The sequence below is a fragment of the Schistocerca americana genome, chromosome 8 (assembly GCF_021461395.2).
Source record: "Schistocerca americana isolate TAMUIC-IGC-003095 chromosome 8, iqSchAmer2.1, whole genome shotgun sequence".
Lineage (NCBI taxonomy): Eukaryota > Metazoa > Arthropoda > Insecta > Orthoptera > Acrididae > Schistocerca > Schistocerca americana.
This window is the reverse complement of record NC_060126.1, coordinates 335,218,408-335,235,282: the sequence shown is the minus strand read 5'-3', so window position 1 is coordinate 335,235,282 and position 16,875 is coordinate 335,218,408. Positions and strand designations below refer to the sequence as shown.

Genomic DNA, 16,875 nt, shown 5'->3' with positions numbered 1-16,875 from the left:
TCGACAGCAGACCAACAGCGACAACGATAGTCCAGGTATACATACCGACGTCGCAAGCTGAAGATGAACAGATAGAGAAAGTGTATGAGGATATTGAAAGGGTATTACAGTATGTATAGGGGGACGAAAATCTAATAGTCATGGGTAACTGGAATGCAGTTGTAGGGGAAGGAGTAGAAGAAAAGGTTACAGGAGAATATGGGCTTGGGACGAGGAATGAAAGAGGAGAAAAACTAATTGAGTTGTGTAACAAGTTTCAGCTAGTAATAACGAATACCCTGTTCAAGAATCACAAGAGGAGGTGGTATACTTGGAAAAGGCCGGGAGATACGGGAAGATTTCTGTTAGATTACATCATTGCCAGACAGAGATTCCGAAATCAGATACTGGATTGTAAGGCGTACCCAGGAGCAGATATAGACTCAGATCACAATATAGTAGTGATGAAGAGTAGGCTGAAGTTCAAGACATTAGTCAGGAAGAATCAATACGCGAAAAGCAGCGCGATTCGTCATGGGGACATTTAGTCAGCGCGAGAGCGTTACGGAGATGCTGAACAAGCTCCAGTGGCGGACACTTCAAGAAAGGCGTTACGCAATACGGAGAGGTTTATTATCGAAATTACGAGAGAGCACATTCCGGGAAGAGATGGGCAACATATTACTACCGCCCACATATATCTCGCGTAATGATCACAATGAAAAGATCCGAGAAATTAGAGCAAATACGGAGACTTACAAGCAGTCGTTCTTCCCACGCACAATTCGTGAATGGAACAGGGAAGGGGGGATCAGATAGTGGTACAATAAGTACCCTCCGCCACACACCGTAAGGTGGCTCGTGGAGTATAGATGTAGATGTAGAATACGCAATGAAGTGGGATACGGAAGTACCAAGGAATGACGAGATACGTTTGAAGTTCTCTAACGCTATAGATACAGCAATAAGGAATAGCGCAGTAGGCTGTACAGTTGAAGAGAAATGGACATCTCTAAAAAGGGCTATCACAGAAGTTGGGAAGGAAAACATATGTACAAAGGTAGCTGCGAAGAAACCATGGCTAACAGATGAAATACTTCAGTTGATTGATGAAAACCGGAAGTACAAACATGGTCCGGGAAAATCAGGAATACAGAAACACAAGTCACTGAGGAATGAAATAAATAGGAAGTGCAGGGAAGCTAAGACGAAATGGCTGCAGGAAAAATGTGAAGACATCGAAAAAGATATGATTGTCGGAAGGACACACTCAGCATACAGGAAAGTCAAAACAACCTTTGGTGACATTAAAAGCAACGGTGGTTACATTAAGAGTGCTACGGGAATTCCACTGTTAAATGCAGAGGAGAGAGAGCAGATAGGTGGAAAGAATACATTGAAAGCCTCTATGAGGGTGAAGATTTGTCTGATGTGATAGAAGAAGAAACAGGAATCGATTTAGAAGAGATAGGGGATCCAGTATTAGAATCGGAATTTAAAAGAGCTTTGGAGGACTTACGGTCAAATAAGGCAGAAGGGATAGATAACATTCCATCAGAATTTCGAAAATCATTGGGGGAAGCGGCAACAAAACGACTATTCCCGTTGGTGTGTAGAATATATGAGTCTGGCGATATACCATCTGACTTTCGGAAAAGCATCATCCACACAATTCCGAAGACGGCAAGAGCTGACAAGTGCGAGAATTATCGCACAATCAGCTTAACAGCTCATGCATCGAAGCTGCTTACAAGAATAATGTACAGATGAATGGAAAAGAAAATTGAGAATGCGCTAGGTAACGATGAGTTTGGCTTTAGGAAAAGTAAAGGGACGTGAGAGGCAATTCTGACGTTACGGCTAATAATGGAAGCAAGGCTAAAGAAAAATCAAGACACTTTCATAGGATTTGTCGACCTACAAAAAGCTTTCGACAATATAAAATGGTGCAAGCTGTTCGAGATTCTGAAAAAAGTAGGGGTAAGCTATAGGGAAAGGCGGGTCATATACAATATGTACGACAACCAAGAGGGAATAATAAGAGTGGACGATCAAGAACGAAGTGCTCGTATTAAGAAGGGTGTAAGACAAGGCTGTAGCCTTTCGCCCCTTCTCTTCAATCTGTACATCGAAGAAGCAAAGGTTCAGCAGTGGAATTAAAATACAAGGTGAAAGGATATCAATGATGCGATTCGCTGATGACATTGCTATCCTGAGTGAAAGTGAAGAAGAATGAAATGATCTGCTGAACGGAATGAACAGTCTAATGAGTACACAGTATGGTTTGAGAGTAAATCGGAGAAAGACGAAGGTAATGAGAAGTAGTAGAAATGAGAACAGCGAGAAACTTAACATCAGGACTGATTTTCACGACGTCTCTGAAGTTAAGAAATTCTGCTACCTAGGCAGTAAAATAACCAATGACGGACGGAGCAAGGAGGACATCAAAAGATGTCTCGCTATGGCAGAAAAGGCATTTCTGGCCAAGAGAAGTCTACTAATATCAATTATCGGCCTTCATTTGAGGAAGAAATTTCTGAGGATGTACGTCTGGAGTACAGCATTGTATGGTAGTGAAACATGGACTGTGGGAAAACCGGAACAGAAGAGAATCGAATCATTTGAGATGTGGTGCTATAGACGAATGTTGAAAATTAGGTGGACTGATAAGGTAAGGAATGAGGAGGTTCTACACAGAATCGAAGAGGAAAGGAATATGTGGAAAACACTGATAAGGAGAAGGGACAGGATGATAGGACATCTGCTAAGACATGAGGGAATGACTTCCATGGTATTAGAGGGAGCTGTAGAGGGCAAAAACTATAGAGGAAGTCAGAGATTGGAAACGTCAAGCAAATAATTGAGGACGTGGGTTGCAAGTGCTTCTCTGAGATGAAGAGATTAGCACAGGAAAGGAATTCGTGGCGGGCCGCATCAAGCCAGTCAGTAGACTGATGACAAAAAAAAAAGTTACTGTACTATTTCTTATTATTCGTATTCTGACTGGTGTGATGCGGCTCTCCAAGAATTCCTATCCTGTAAAAAACTGTTCATGTCAGAGTAGCACTTGCGTTTTGTGTCCTCAGTCTCATGTTCGGTTGGCTTCAAACTCTGGCTTCCTGCCACACTCTGTACCCTCTACATCTCCCTCAAGTATCAAGGAACTTATTAACTGATCTCTTTAACACATACGCTATTATCATGTTACTTCTTCTTTCAGTCTTTTCCACATGTTTCCCATTTTGCCGATTGTCAAGACAACCTTCTCTTTTCTTATCTTATCCGCCCACTTATTGTTTAACTTCCTTCCATTATCTTTTTTCCCTGTGTCATTTCATTCTTCATCATGTTAAGATAGACGTTCTGTCACAATAGAGCTCTTTTGGCAGGAATGTCCTGTTTGCCTTTGACAGTACACCTCTTATCTGCTCCCTGCTTCGTCCAACACGTGTTAATTTCCTTCAGAAGTATCGAAATTCCTACAGTGTTGATTACGTTTTTCGCTAGTTTCACATTTGCTGCTCATCATGAATGTCATCATTCGTCTACTTCCATATTCCGTTCTCAGTATACTATTACTTTCAATATGTCGTCTAATACTTCTTCAGTTTCATTGAGTATACATCAACACCGAATCTCATCACTGCTGTCGTTTCACCCTGAAAGAAATCCAACTTCTGAACGTTTCTTCAATTTCTGGGATTTTTCTTCGATGTATGGATTGAACAGTATGAGTGAGAGACCAATCATGTATTTGACACCCTTTTTAATCCGAAAATTGTGTTCATCCTCTCTTACTTTCCCTTTCTGTTCTGGTAGGTACTGTATATTGCCTTTCTTTACCTATAGCTTCCTTCTATTTCCCTTAGAATTCCGAATATCGTGTATCAGTATACGTTGGGGAACGCTCTTTTAGGTCCAGTAATCTTATGAGTTTGTCTTGTTATTCTTGAGTCTTCCTTTCCTTATTAAGCGCAGTACCCATCTCGCTATATATTGCCTTTGGTTTTACTAAAGTCGAACTGTTGTGGGTCATCTAACAGATTCTACACTTTATTAACCATAATGAAATTTTCGCTCTGCAGTAGGGTGTGCGCTGATAAAAAACTTTCTGGCAGAATAAAACTGTGTGTCGGACAGAAACTCGAATTGGGGACTCTTGCCTTTCGCGTGAAAGTGCTCTACCAGCTTAGCTACCAAAGAACAACTCTATATCCACTCTCACAGCTTCACTTTTACGTACCATTCTTCTTAATTTTATTCCAGCTGGTTACTGCATAAGAGATAATAATTTGATTGTACAGAAGGTATTGCACCTATCGGCCCTGCTACCTCCAGGAAAAACACGGTTCTATGTCAACAGAAAGTACCTCATACACTACTGGCCATTAAAATTGCTACACCAAAAAGAAATGCAGATGATAAACGGGTATTAATTCGGCAAATATATTATACTAGAATTGACATGTGATTACATTTTCACGCAATTTGGGTGCGTAGATCCTGAGAAATCAGTACCCAGAACAACCACCTCTGGCTGCAATAATGGGCTTGATGCGCCTGGGATTTGAGTCAAACAGAGCTTGGATGGCGTCTACAGGTACAGCTGCCCATGCAGCTTCAACACGATACCACAGTTCATCAAGAGTAGTGACTGGCATATTGTGACGAGCCAGTTGCTCGGTCTCCATTGACCTAACGTTTTCAGTTGGTGAGAGATCTGGAGAATGTGCTGGCAAGGGCAGCAGTCGCACATTTTCTGTTTCCAGAAAGGCCCGTACTGGACCTGCAACATTCGGTCGTGCATTATCCTGCTGAAATGCAGGGTTTCCACTATTCAAAGTGCCGTGAATGCGAACAATAGATGACCAAGAACTGTAACCAATGGCAACCCATACCATCACGCCGGGTGATACGCCAGTATGGCAGTGACGAATACACGCTTCCAATGTGCGTTCACCGTGATGTCATCAAACACGGATGCGACCATCATGATGCTGTAAGCAGAACCAGGATTCATCCGAAAAAATTACGCTTTTCCATTCGTGCATCCAGGTTCGTCGTTGAGTACACCATCGCAGGCGCTCCTGTCCCTGATGCTGCGTCAAGGGAATCGCAGCCATGATCTCCGAGCTGATAGTCCATGCTGCTGCAAAAGTCGTCGAACTATTCGTGAAGATGGTTGCTGTCTACTAACGTCCCCATCTGATGACTCAGGGATCGAGACGTGGCTGCACGATCCGTTACAGCCATGCGGATAAGGTGCCTGTGTTCTCGACTGCTAGTGATACGAGGACGTTGGGATCCAGCACGGCGTTCCGTATTACCATCCTGAACTCACCGATTCCTTAATCTGTTAACAGTCAATGGATCTCGACCAGCGAGAGCAGCAATATCGCGGTACGATAAACCGCAAACGCGATGGACTACAATCTGACCTCTATCAAAGTCGGAAACGTGATGGTACGCATTTCTCCTGCTTACACGAGGCAACACAACAACGTTTCACCAGGTAACGCCAGTTAACTGCTGTTTGTGTATGAGAAATTGGTTGGAAACATTCCTCATGTCAGCACGTTGTAGGTGACGCCACTGGCGCCAACCTTGTGTGAATGCTCTGAAAAGCTAATCATTTGCATATCACAGCATCTTTTTCCTGTCGGTTAAATCTCTCGTCTGTAGCACGTCATCTTCGTGGTGTAGCAATTGTAATGGCCAGTAGCGTATAAACCAACTTGAACAGTCGTTTGTGTAACACTCGCTTAATTATTTTAGAAACCAAGAGGGAATGTTATCTATGTCTTCCACCTTATTTGATAGTATGGAAAGTTTCTAATACCCTGCCTAATACTGGATCTTCTATTTCTGCCGTCTTGACTCCATTTTTTTTTTCTGTCACGCTGTGAGCCAGATCTTCCTTTTTGTAGTGACCTTCCATGTAGCTTTTCCACTTACTACTTCTCTTCTGCGTTTACCAGTGCAATGTCTCTGTCATTCATAAGATTGTCGCCTTTGCTTTTCACGTAAGGCTGTTTTGACTTCTCTAAATGTTGAACCTTTCCCCCTATGACCACAAGCTTTTCAATTGCTTCCTATTTTCCATACAGCAGTTTTGTCTTGGTCAACCTGCACTGCCTGTTTAACTCATTCCTGAGTTACTTATACGACGTGTTCGGAAATACCCGTTGAAAAGTTCTAGGGCTTGTAGACGGGAGTGAGCACATAATATTTTGAACAGGAACCCATTCTACGAGTGTTTCATTTCAGATGTTTAACTCACTTCTGCTTGAGGAATTTAATTAGATATTATTCAGCACAGTTTTCAGGTAACATTTCGAAAGGTAATAAAAAGAAACATCGATTTATGACTTAAGAAAATTTGTTTGTGTTAACAATCAGACACCACGTGTTTACATTATTCCGAAACAAAAGGGAACCCAACAGACTGTACGTATAGAACAGTACTGCCTCATTGCAACAGCGGCTCGATGTGGCGACCAAGAACGTTGTTACACACATTGTAACTACGAAGTACCCACTCTCTATCCCACGTGGCGTCTCTTCAATTTCTAATACGGCGCCCAGAATTCGTGGCAGCAGTCTTCTTCTGTCTCTACAGGAGTCTCGTAAATTAAATTTTGTAGATGATCCCACAAGAACTAGTGCGTAGGCGTACAAATCATTCTGTCTACCATATTACATGCCAGGACAAGCAACTCTGCGACTTTCCTCTTTCCCTCAACACACGTGGGCAGTCTACACATCTGAAATGAAAACATCGGATAATAGAAACGTTACGTTTCGGGCATAGGTTTGTTATTTAAAAATTATGTACTTACTCCCCTCTACAAGCCCTAGAAGCTTGTAACGAGAATCACCGAATACCCTGTATTACTATATTACTGTCTGTTTTTAAACATTTATGCCCTTCCATTTTTGGGCGATCAATTGAAGTAACTTTCCGTGTTCCTATATTCGTCTCTGCCACATCTCTGATTGTCCTTTTCAGAGATGTCGATACCTCTTCAACTGAACTGTCTGTCAGGGCATTTGTTATCACCGTATTTTTAGGCTTCACCAATCAATACTCTGTCTTTCATAGTAGAAAGTTGGTAATCCGTCACTCGATCCTGTCATTGCAATTTTCCCGGTCTTTTGCACTTGGCCCCTGTTTGGCTAGTCTCCTCCTTTGTCTTTTCCATCCATCGCCTCGGTGTCCTGCCCTACCATCTTCTCCTACGTGACCAAAGAAGAGGCTGAAAATAAATACTCGAGAACCTCTTCTCCACTAAGCGTTGTAGAAGTACTGCTCAGTTGGTTTATTTGCTCTACCATGATATTCGCTACAGCGTATCATGCGTCTACATCTCGAAAGCATCAATCCAATTGTGGTGCTTTTCAGCTATTATCTACGTTTGAGCTTCGTAAAGGGAAATTACAGACGTCACAGGTTCCAGAACTCTCAATTTGATATAACTCGTTAGGGCTCGTTATTTCTAAATCACTGGCGGCTTTAGCCTTAGAGATCTTCTAATAAATCTCATTCCTTAGTACATCAGTGTACCACTTCATTCCACAATAATTTTTCCATACGATCCGCTTTAACACCAATCTGTTGTAGAATATCACGAAATTGTTTTCTGTGACTATACCAGCTCCTAGGTACGTCCTTCAGTCCGATATTTTGTTTCGAAATCTCTATCTGACCGTGGTGTAACCTAATGGGTATCGTACGGACTTCGCAGGCCTGTTGTGATTTTTTGTGTATGTATTGTATTAAGTGTGCAATGTTGCGGACCCCTATAGCAGTACACAGTTGCCTTCACACGTCCGCACATGCATCACTCTAATGGACTTGAATCCTGGAGACGCGGTGCTCACTCCAACGGGCGACAACGACCTGTCGCTCTCCAAGGAATCTGGATATCGAGCTACGCCCAGGCAGCTAGTGCGTAATGAGGTGGGGCACCCCATAGATGTATTTGATATAGCGGACCAGTCGACTAGCCACCACGATTCCTGAATTTAATTTGATATCCACCTGCGTGGATGTGTGAAGAAAATGATGTAAGCGTTGCAGTTTAGAAAACGTGCACAACGCAAGGAGTGAATTGTTGGACTGGTACTCTCATTCCAGTTCAAATGGTTCAAATGGCTCTGAGCACTATGGGACTTAACATCTGAGGTCATCAGTCCCCTAGAACTTAGAGCTACTTAAACCTAACTAACCTAAGGACATCACACACATTCATGCCCGAGGCAGGATTCGAACCTGCGACCGTAGCGGTCGCGCGGTTCCAGACTGAAGCGCCTAGAACCGCTCTGCCACACCGGCCGGCTCTCATTCCAGTTCCTGTGTTGGTTAAGGTCCATGACTAATGAGCAAAGCACATAACGACAACCTTATAGCATGCTGGCCAACATGTCGACGACAGCCCGAAATCTTTATGCGTTATCGGCATCATTCGCCTCGCTCTATATAAAATTCGACAATAATCGACAGTGACTACAGCACTGCTCAATTGGGATACGCTGTTGTTTTTTCCTTTTAACTATCTTTTTGTCCGTCACGTCGCATGTGCCGCTTTCCAAAACGAATGGCATCCAAGATAGTGGCTTCCAAAAGGGCTACTGTGGTGGTAATTGACACCGCTTTTTGTTTTAAAAGGAGGATGGTTCCGCACAGGCGGAGCATCGTGTGTATTTTAGTTAGTGACACTCAGTCAAAAAATGTTAATTAAATGTATGGAGTATTCTCCAGTAATCACCACTCCACTTTCAAAAATTTAGAACAGTAATTGGGTAGAGCGAAAAGCATTACCTATACTTGCGCGCGTAATTCAATCCCGTTTAAGTCACTACCGAAAACTCGTCATGTGCTGACACAAAACTATCACTGACATACTATATCTCTTGTTGGGTGCCCGCATCTCGTGGTCGTGCGGTAGCGTTCTCGCTTCCCACGCCCGGGTTCCCGGGTTCGATTCCCGGCGGGGTCAGGGATTTTCTCTGCCTCGTGATGGCTGGGTGTTGTGTGCTGCCCTTAGGTTAGTTAGGTTTAAGTAGTTCTAAGTTCTAGGGGACTGATGCCCATAGATGTTAAGTCCCATAGTGCTCAGAGCCATTTGAACCATTTTTGAACTTATTGGGTAGTTGTTAGTATCTACGAAAGAAGTGGTTACATTTCGATCATTCTGTGATATGTTTATTTGTGTGTGTGTGTGTGTGTGTGTGTGTGTGTGTGTGTGTGTGTAAGTGTGTTTGTGTGTTTGTGAAATATAAAAATATTGTGACAGATGTCGTACATAACGTGTGACAGTAAGCATTTGCGTAAAGGTATTAGAGGTATGCTAAGAGTAAAAATAATGTTACCTAGTACCTCATTTACCTCATAACTTAATAGTAATTTTGGATTTTACGTATCTTTTTCAGCTGGGACTGGAAAATGTATGACGTCGTACGTAAATATCGTATGTTTGCTGGGCACTGTCAGCTGAGATGGTTACCGTTCTGATAAAGAGGCAGAAAATTGCTGCGATTTTCCTTTTTTTTCCAGCTGTTTGGAAACCATTTGCAATACTGTTACCTATTTTAGCACCGCACAGTGTAACATTCAGTACAGTAAAGCAATAAACGAAACGAATACACGGAATCCATTTTCTCGAGTTCTCAGCTTGATAACAAAACCCTATGTACCAGCGAAGCGCAGTTTTATTTTGCAGATCAGCATGGTACTTTTACAACTCACTTAGAGTGTTCGACCGTTTAAGGATATGCGTAAATTCTCCTGTAATCAAACACACCTATAACAGATGTGGTCCAGTACATCAAAGGCATGTTACCCTTCTGTCAAATATTATAGTCATCCCATGTGATTCATGGTTACTTCTAAACTGTCAGCTTTTTCTATACCTCTGCTATATCTTTCTAAAATTCACTGAAATTACTGAAATAAACTCTTTGCAAGGTGCCAGAATTGAGCAACATGAAGTTGAGATTCCAAAATACACGCTTATTGCTACATAATCACTGTTCATATACATAATTTATTTCACATTTCTTTTAGATGTAAAACTATTGAGGAGTTTAGAAATGCGAAGGAAGAAAGTCAATGAAATATCAGTTCCGGTCATAACCGGAAAAGCCTGTTTCATGGCGTAATCTGTCTTACTAAGTCGCTGCTGTGGAGCCCGATACTAATAAAGGTTCCCATCTAACGGAGTCAAGAGAAAACAATAATCTGATTTTAAATATTTCGCGTAGTTATTGACGGATTTTAAAATGCTGTCATAATCTAGCTGCTAGTATGTAAAACCTTATGTTAAATTTTATCACGATAAGACAGACAGTGTAACTGGCGGTGCACAAATACTCATACTTTGTATTTCATTGTATTGTATCAAACCGGGGACCCAGAAACAATGGATAGCCTTCGTCCCGCTGTGGCCCTCAGTGGTTCGCAACCCCACAACACGCCACAGCAGTCCACCCACCCCACCGCCGCCCCACACCGAATCTAGGGCTATTGTGTGGTTTGGGCCCTAGTGGACCCCCCTCCCCCCCCCCCCCCCATCCATCTCAAACCAGACGAGACGACAGTAAACTCAAATGTTTGCGTGGTCGCCGCCCCACACCGAATCTAGGGCTATTGTGTGGTTTGGGCCCTAGTGGACCCCCCTCCCCCCCCCCCCCATCCATCTCAAACCAGACGAGACGACAGTAAACTCAAATGTTTGCGTGGTAGAATAATGATGGTGTACGTGTACGTGGAAACGGTGTTTGCACAGCAATCGCCGACACAGTGAAACTGAGGCGGAATAAGGGGAACCAGCCCGCATTCGCTGAGGTAGATGGCCTTAAAAACCATCCACAGGCTGGCCGGCACACAGGACCTCGACACTAATCCGCCGGGCGGATTCGTGCCGGGGACCGGCACGCCTTCCCACTCGGGAAGCAGCGCGTTGGACCGCGCGGTTAGCCGGGCGGGCTAATATCCGTATGTAGCTACTATTTGAGAATGAGAGCACTTCTCGACCTACAACAAACTTTGCACTTAATTTTAAATCATTACGAAAATGTTTCTCGGAGATGTAATAAACAAAATTATGAAAAGAGAAAAGTTTAATGCATACTACCTTTCCAATGTTCATTTAATCAGATAACAGCATTTCGCATTTTGATTCATTACAACTTTACTACGGACTGTACGACAGTATGCTACCATTACCCCTGAATTTTGCTGCAAAATTATATCAATATACAACTCACAGTTTAGGAGATACGACATTGTAAACACTTAGTGGATGGAAAAGCTAGAATTTGCTTGAAGTAGAGTGCAGTAAAACTTTAAATTTAAACGTTTTAATATACATACCTCAACAAAAGTTTTGAATATTACAGAGTTTATGGCAATGACTTCTTATAGTATACACATTGAGGTTTGTACGATAACTTATTAACAATACAAATGTAAGTCGTTCCATAAACCAGCACTATCTTGGTTGGTTACGAAAAAATCTTTACAATACAATGTGGGCTCTCTCTAGGTGTACATCTTGAAAACAAAATCAGTGAGAATGCTTACGTCATGATGATGGTTATCACTCTTTAATGGTGAGTGTGTCCTCCTCACACACAGGTGAGTTCTTCCACTCTCTGCATGAGACCATCAAGTTTATGTTGGGGTACTAGGTAAGGAAATAAAAGAAACATTAAGGAGAGGAATTAAAATTAAAGATGAAAGGATATCGGCGATACGATTCAATGATGACATTGCCAGTCTCAGTGAAAGCATTGCTATCCTCAGTGCAAGTGAAGAAGAATTACATGATCTGCTGAATGGAATGAACACTGTAATGAGTACAGAGTATGGATTGAGAGTAAATAGAAGAAAGGCGAAAGTAATGAGAAGTAGCAGAAATGAGAACTTCTAGAAACCTCACATCAGCGTTGATGGTCACGAACTAGATGAAACTAAGGCAGCAAAATAACCAATGATGGACAGAGCAAGTCTAACATCAAAAGCACACTAACACTGACAAAAATTGCACCCTTGGCTAAGAGAAGTCTGGTGGTATCAAACGTAAGCCTTAACTTGAAGAAGGGATTTCTAAAAATGTGTTTTTCTAGCACAGCGTTGCATGTCAGTGAAACATGGACTGTGATAAAACCGACACAGAAGAGAATGGAAGCATTTGAGATATGATGCTACTGGTGAAAGTTGAAAATTAGGTGGGTTGCTAACGTAAGGGATCAGGAAGTTCTGCGCATGATGGAAGAGGAAAGGAATATGTGGTAAATGCTGACAAGAAGAAGGAAAAGGATGGCAGGATATCTGTTAATGTGTCAATGAAATGATTCCATGATACTAGGGGCAGCTTCAGAGGTTAAAATAGCAAAAGAAGAGAGCGATTGGAATAAACCCAGCAAATAACTGAGAAAATAGATTGCAAGTGCTGCTGCTCAAAATTGAAGAGGATGGCACAGGGCCGGCCGGTGTGGCCGTGCGGTTCTAGGCGCTTCAGTCTGGAACCGCATGACAGCTACGGTCGTAGGTTCGAATCCTGCCTCGGGCATGGATGTTTGTGATGTCTTTAGGTTAGTTAGGTTTAAGTAGTTCTAAGTTCTAGGGGACTGATGACCACAGATGTTAAGTCCTATAGTGCTCAGAGCCATTTGAACCATTTAATGACAGAGGACAGTAATTCGTGGCGGCCCCTCAGACGACTGATGACTCAAAAAAAAAAAAAAGGTCACGTTCCTCAATGGCAACTTCAGTCAGGTCCTGAAAATTCTGTTCTGGTCAATGTACTGAGTTGATATTTCATCTTTGAAGATACCGAGACACTGTTAGAGTACGGTCGGCCTTGCGTTGTCATCGACTAGACTAGGATGAAGTTGTCACCGATCTCACGTCTGTAGGGCCTTAGAATCGTTCGTAGGACCTCTTGGAGTTATCGGGGACCAGCCAAATTGTCGTATATGCGAATTAGAGTGGTCTGCTGTCACATCATTATTTCCGTCCGAAACATTACACTTCCACCCACAAACGGATGGACTTCGTGAAAGTATCGACATTCCCGGTGCCGTCTAGCGCTTCGCAAAACCCTAGCAAGTCTAGTATTTGGTCGCAGTCCAATCCTGGTCACGTTGAAAAACATGACATTTCACCAATCTGCAGTGATGTATTGTTGTTTTGCTGGATTCCAAGTCTTTCGATTGCATCGGTTCCCTTGATTCAGTGCAAAACCTCTCATTGGTCTTCAGAAATGAAGACCAGCCCGCTGCAATCCTCTACACCCTGTTTGGCCTGAGTTACGAATCCCTGCTGTCCGGAGATATCATAAGAGCATGACATCTTTGAGGTCTGCCGTTAAAATTTCCTGTCTCTCTGTACGTTCTCCACACCTCCGACACACCACTTTCAGTGACATGTAATCCATCGGCAACATCTCGTTGTTTAAGATCTACTGAAAATAAAGCCACTGTCCTGACTCTATCAATGTGTTATATGCGTCAACGTGGCATGTTGTTGCAGTGATGAACACAAACTGAATGAAGCTGTTATTCATATTGGACTGGTCGCGGTGTGCCGCTGTGACAGTGGTATGTTTGCATGACTGGGAAGCGGTCAGAAAGTATGCCAGAAGTAAACACTGTCCAGCTATGTGCTCGAACTGAATAACGCATGAAGTGCCTAGGTCAATGAGACCTCTAACGTCGTAGACTAAATTTTACAATAGTTTTCCGAACTTTTGTTGAGCAGTTTATTACTGCTATACTACTAACTATTCGCAACACGCGTTGCAGTCATTATCTACATATGTCACTGAATGTACTATGTCACTGAATGTACCTGTAAGACTATATAATGTGCGACGCGTAGTTCACGAGATCTGGTGTCATAAACACTTAGGTGCGTGATAAAGGAGCTTTCACAAAGAAAAGGATTGCAGGTTACCTAGAATATATTCTTCCGGTGCTTCATAAAGGCAGAACTTATCGAACTTCCTGAAGAACATCATAACTTTCCCAAACATGTAACACGTGAACTCATTCGTATAGTAACCAGATGTAGCAAGTGTATATATGGGTATCCACTTCTTTAAGGAACCAGGTGTTACTCCTAAAAGGGTAAAGGTTAAGAGATTAGGGAAAGCGGAAGACAACCTGATGATGTAACCGAACGTGATGGTTAGTTGTTCATAACTGAAATTTCGCTACAAATGTGGAACATTTTTATTACTGTAGTCTTAAAAAACCGTGTTTCCGGATCACAACCACGTCTTCATATGCAACTGTAATTTAAAAATGAAAGCTTATCACTGAAGAGTAGGGCCCTTTAAAAGTTAATAATGGTACAAAAGCTTATAGACAACAACGAACACACATTGAATCTGATCTAGGAGTACATGTTCAAGTTAAGTTAACAGGCAGCACATCTGCCGTGCATGGCTCGTCAGAGGAAGTATGGAAAAGTGATCACGCTAAAACCCACTTTGAAATGGGCCTAAGTCGAACATGTACTGCAAGCGCCACCGAGGAGTCTAAATAAATCCCAATAGAGCACGATTACAGAGGAAAGACTAGGAGCTACAAAATAAGGCTAAAACTGAGGCATAAATAGCTGCATTTACGGAAGTCCAACCGCTGAAAGTCTGTGCAGCGTTGCCATTAACAGGTGGCTCAAATGGCTCTGAGCACTATGGGACTCAACATCTGAGGTCATCAATTCCCTAGACTCAAAACTACTTAAACCTAAGGACATCACCATCATCCACGCCCGAGGCAGGATTCGAACCTGCAACCGTAGCAGCAGCGCGGTTCCGGACTGGAGTGCCTAGAACCGCTCGGCCACCGCGGCCGGCTCATTAATAGGCAACACGCTGATAGACATAAATGTAGCAGACGAAACACTATTCAAATATTCATAACCATGCAACTAAACGTGTGAGAAACGGCGCACTCGCTACGTCTGCCCCATGCCAATTATTAGCAGAAAGCTGCAGTGTGCCCTGTATGCCAAGATAACGCGGACTGAGTAATGAGACTACAAGGTCCATTTAAGTAAACACGTCGTGAGAAGCACTCCATCCGCGCAAAAGAGGAACTAAGGTAAGGTTCAAAGCTGCGAAAATAATAATTAACAGCTGCTGACAGCGCCACATTTACGGGGGATAAGCGCCCCATGGAAAACGTTCTGGTCAAAGTCCAAAGTAACTAGAAAAGATATAAAGCAGCTGAGGTAAAACCAATGATATCAACAAAGACACAACTGACTCACATGACATCTGATGCCAAACCAGCTCACTATGCAAAACGTTTCAGGAAGTCAAACAAGTAACTGCTATAATAATAGCTAAAAGGCTATTGTGACAATAGAGATACAGGACAGAAGTACGAAAAATGTAAACACCTTGCAAAGCACATACAGTGCTGAATAAATAACTATGTCAAATAATTAGAACCTAAAAAATGCAAAAAATCGGTAAGGAAACTCCCAAGACAATGTCATTAAAAGTACTAATGACATAATCTGAAATCACCTTGGGAGCCGGACCAAAAACGTAAAAACTGCTATGTATAAACAAAACTGTAACCACCCCCCCCCCCAGACATTAAACGGCCAACAAACATAAAAATAGATAAAGAACACTAAATACAGGGACCTTGGAAGGGCTACGGGAAAATCGCCAACAAGAGAAAATTAAGTGAAAAATTAATTGGCTGTTTTAAGAACTGCAAAAAAATCACGGAATGTATTTGTAAGTTTAATTTCTACCTGACTGCTCAGGGAAAATTTAGGACTACTGGTTCTGTGTTTGAAAATCTCTGTTCTAGGATGTCCACAGCCAAGCCTTTAGGGCAGACATGCAATATTGAAAGATCTTTCGCGATATTATCCAGCCTGTGATTATTAAGTGCAAGGTAAATAGATCATACAAAATTTGGGTTTACTTACATTGCAGGCGTCCTCGAACACGCGGTAAAGAGTCCTACCCGTTTGACCCTCATACGTGCAATCACATTGGGGGCACTTAATGCAACTGTTCTGGCCAGAGAAGCCGTTACAGATGCTGCCAGTCCAAATCCTAAAATTTGAAAACAATACGTCAAACACTGACACCGTTCACTCATTAGATAAACCAATAGCCTGAATAACAATAACAACACTCAGCCTTCAATAACCATTCATACAATCATAAAAACTATAAAAATCAAAACTCAAGTATTATGAGGAGTTTCCAAAAGTCGCTTCAGTTTCATAATGGTCGTACTTCCAAAATACAGATGGGCAACTACGGAGGCTCAGCTTTTGAGAAGTTACCCACGACAAGAGCTAAAGCACATTGGTGGGTTGTCATAATGATACTTGTCATAATGTACAAAACATACATGAAATTCTGACAAGCATCTTCTGGACGTACTCAATTTTATTACGACTATCTATCAATGTGGTTTGACTCTTAACGTGGATAACTTCCCGGAACCTGAAACTTGGACAGAAAATTACCAACCGCTGCTAAATAATGTTACGAGTTCACGGCCATCCGGATGTGGAGGGAACTTTAATTCTGCTACTTGCATTCCTAACGGTCACACCTGTGACCACCTGAAGATCAGGGGCAGGCCGATCTTCCATGAATAAAGAATCTGTCGACCTGTGAGCTGGTCAGATTGGGTGCATGATGCCTGTACCTCCACACTCGGACAAAGTAAGTACTGTCTTCCGGCTATATGCTGAGCTCATCTCTTCAACTGTTCTCCATGAAGCTACTGGGTCTCCCGCCTACGCACCATCTCAACAACTGGCAACATGGTCACGAACGTTTCTGGGGCTGAGCCTCAGTGCAGCTACATCCAATGAGAACGCTGACGCTCCTCCTGATGTCCGGA

At 42.5% G+C, this 16,875-nt stretch overlaps 1 protein-coding gene across 1 annotated transcript in view; it reads left to right on the top strand.

Moving 5' to 3' along the window:
- Positions 1 to 9,622, top strand: part of LOC124545426 — a 58,706-nt gene extending 49,084 nt beyond the window's left edge. Inside the window, exon 6 of the mRNA XM_047124346.1 lies at positions 9,412 to 9,622. Within this exon, the coding sequence (XP_046980302.1) occupies positions 9,412 to 9,476 (65 nt within the window). The 3' untranslated portion in view covers positions 9,477 to 9,622. The remainder of the gene's footprint in view (positions 1 to 9,411) is intronic.
- The last annotated feature ends 7,253 nt before the right edge of the window (positions 9,623 to 16,875 follow it).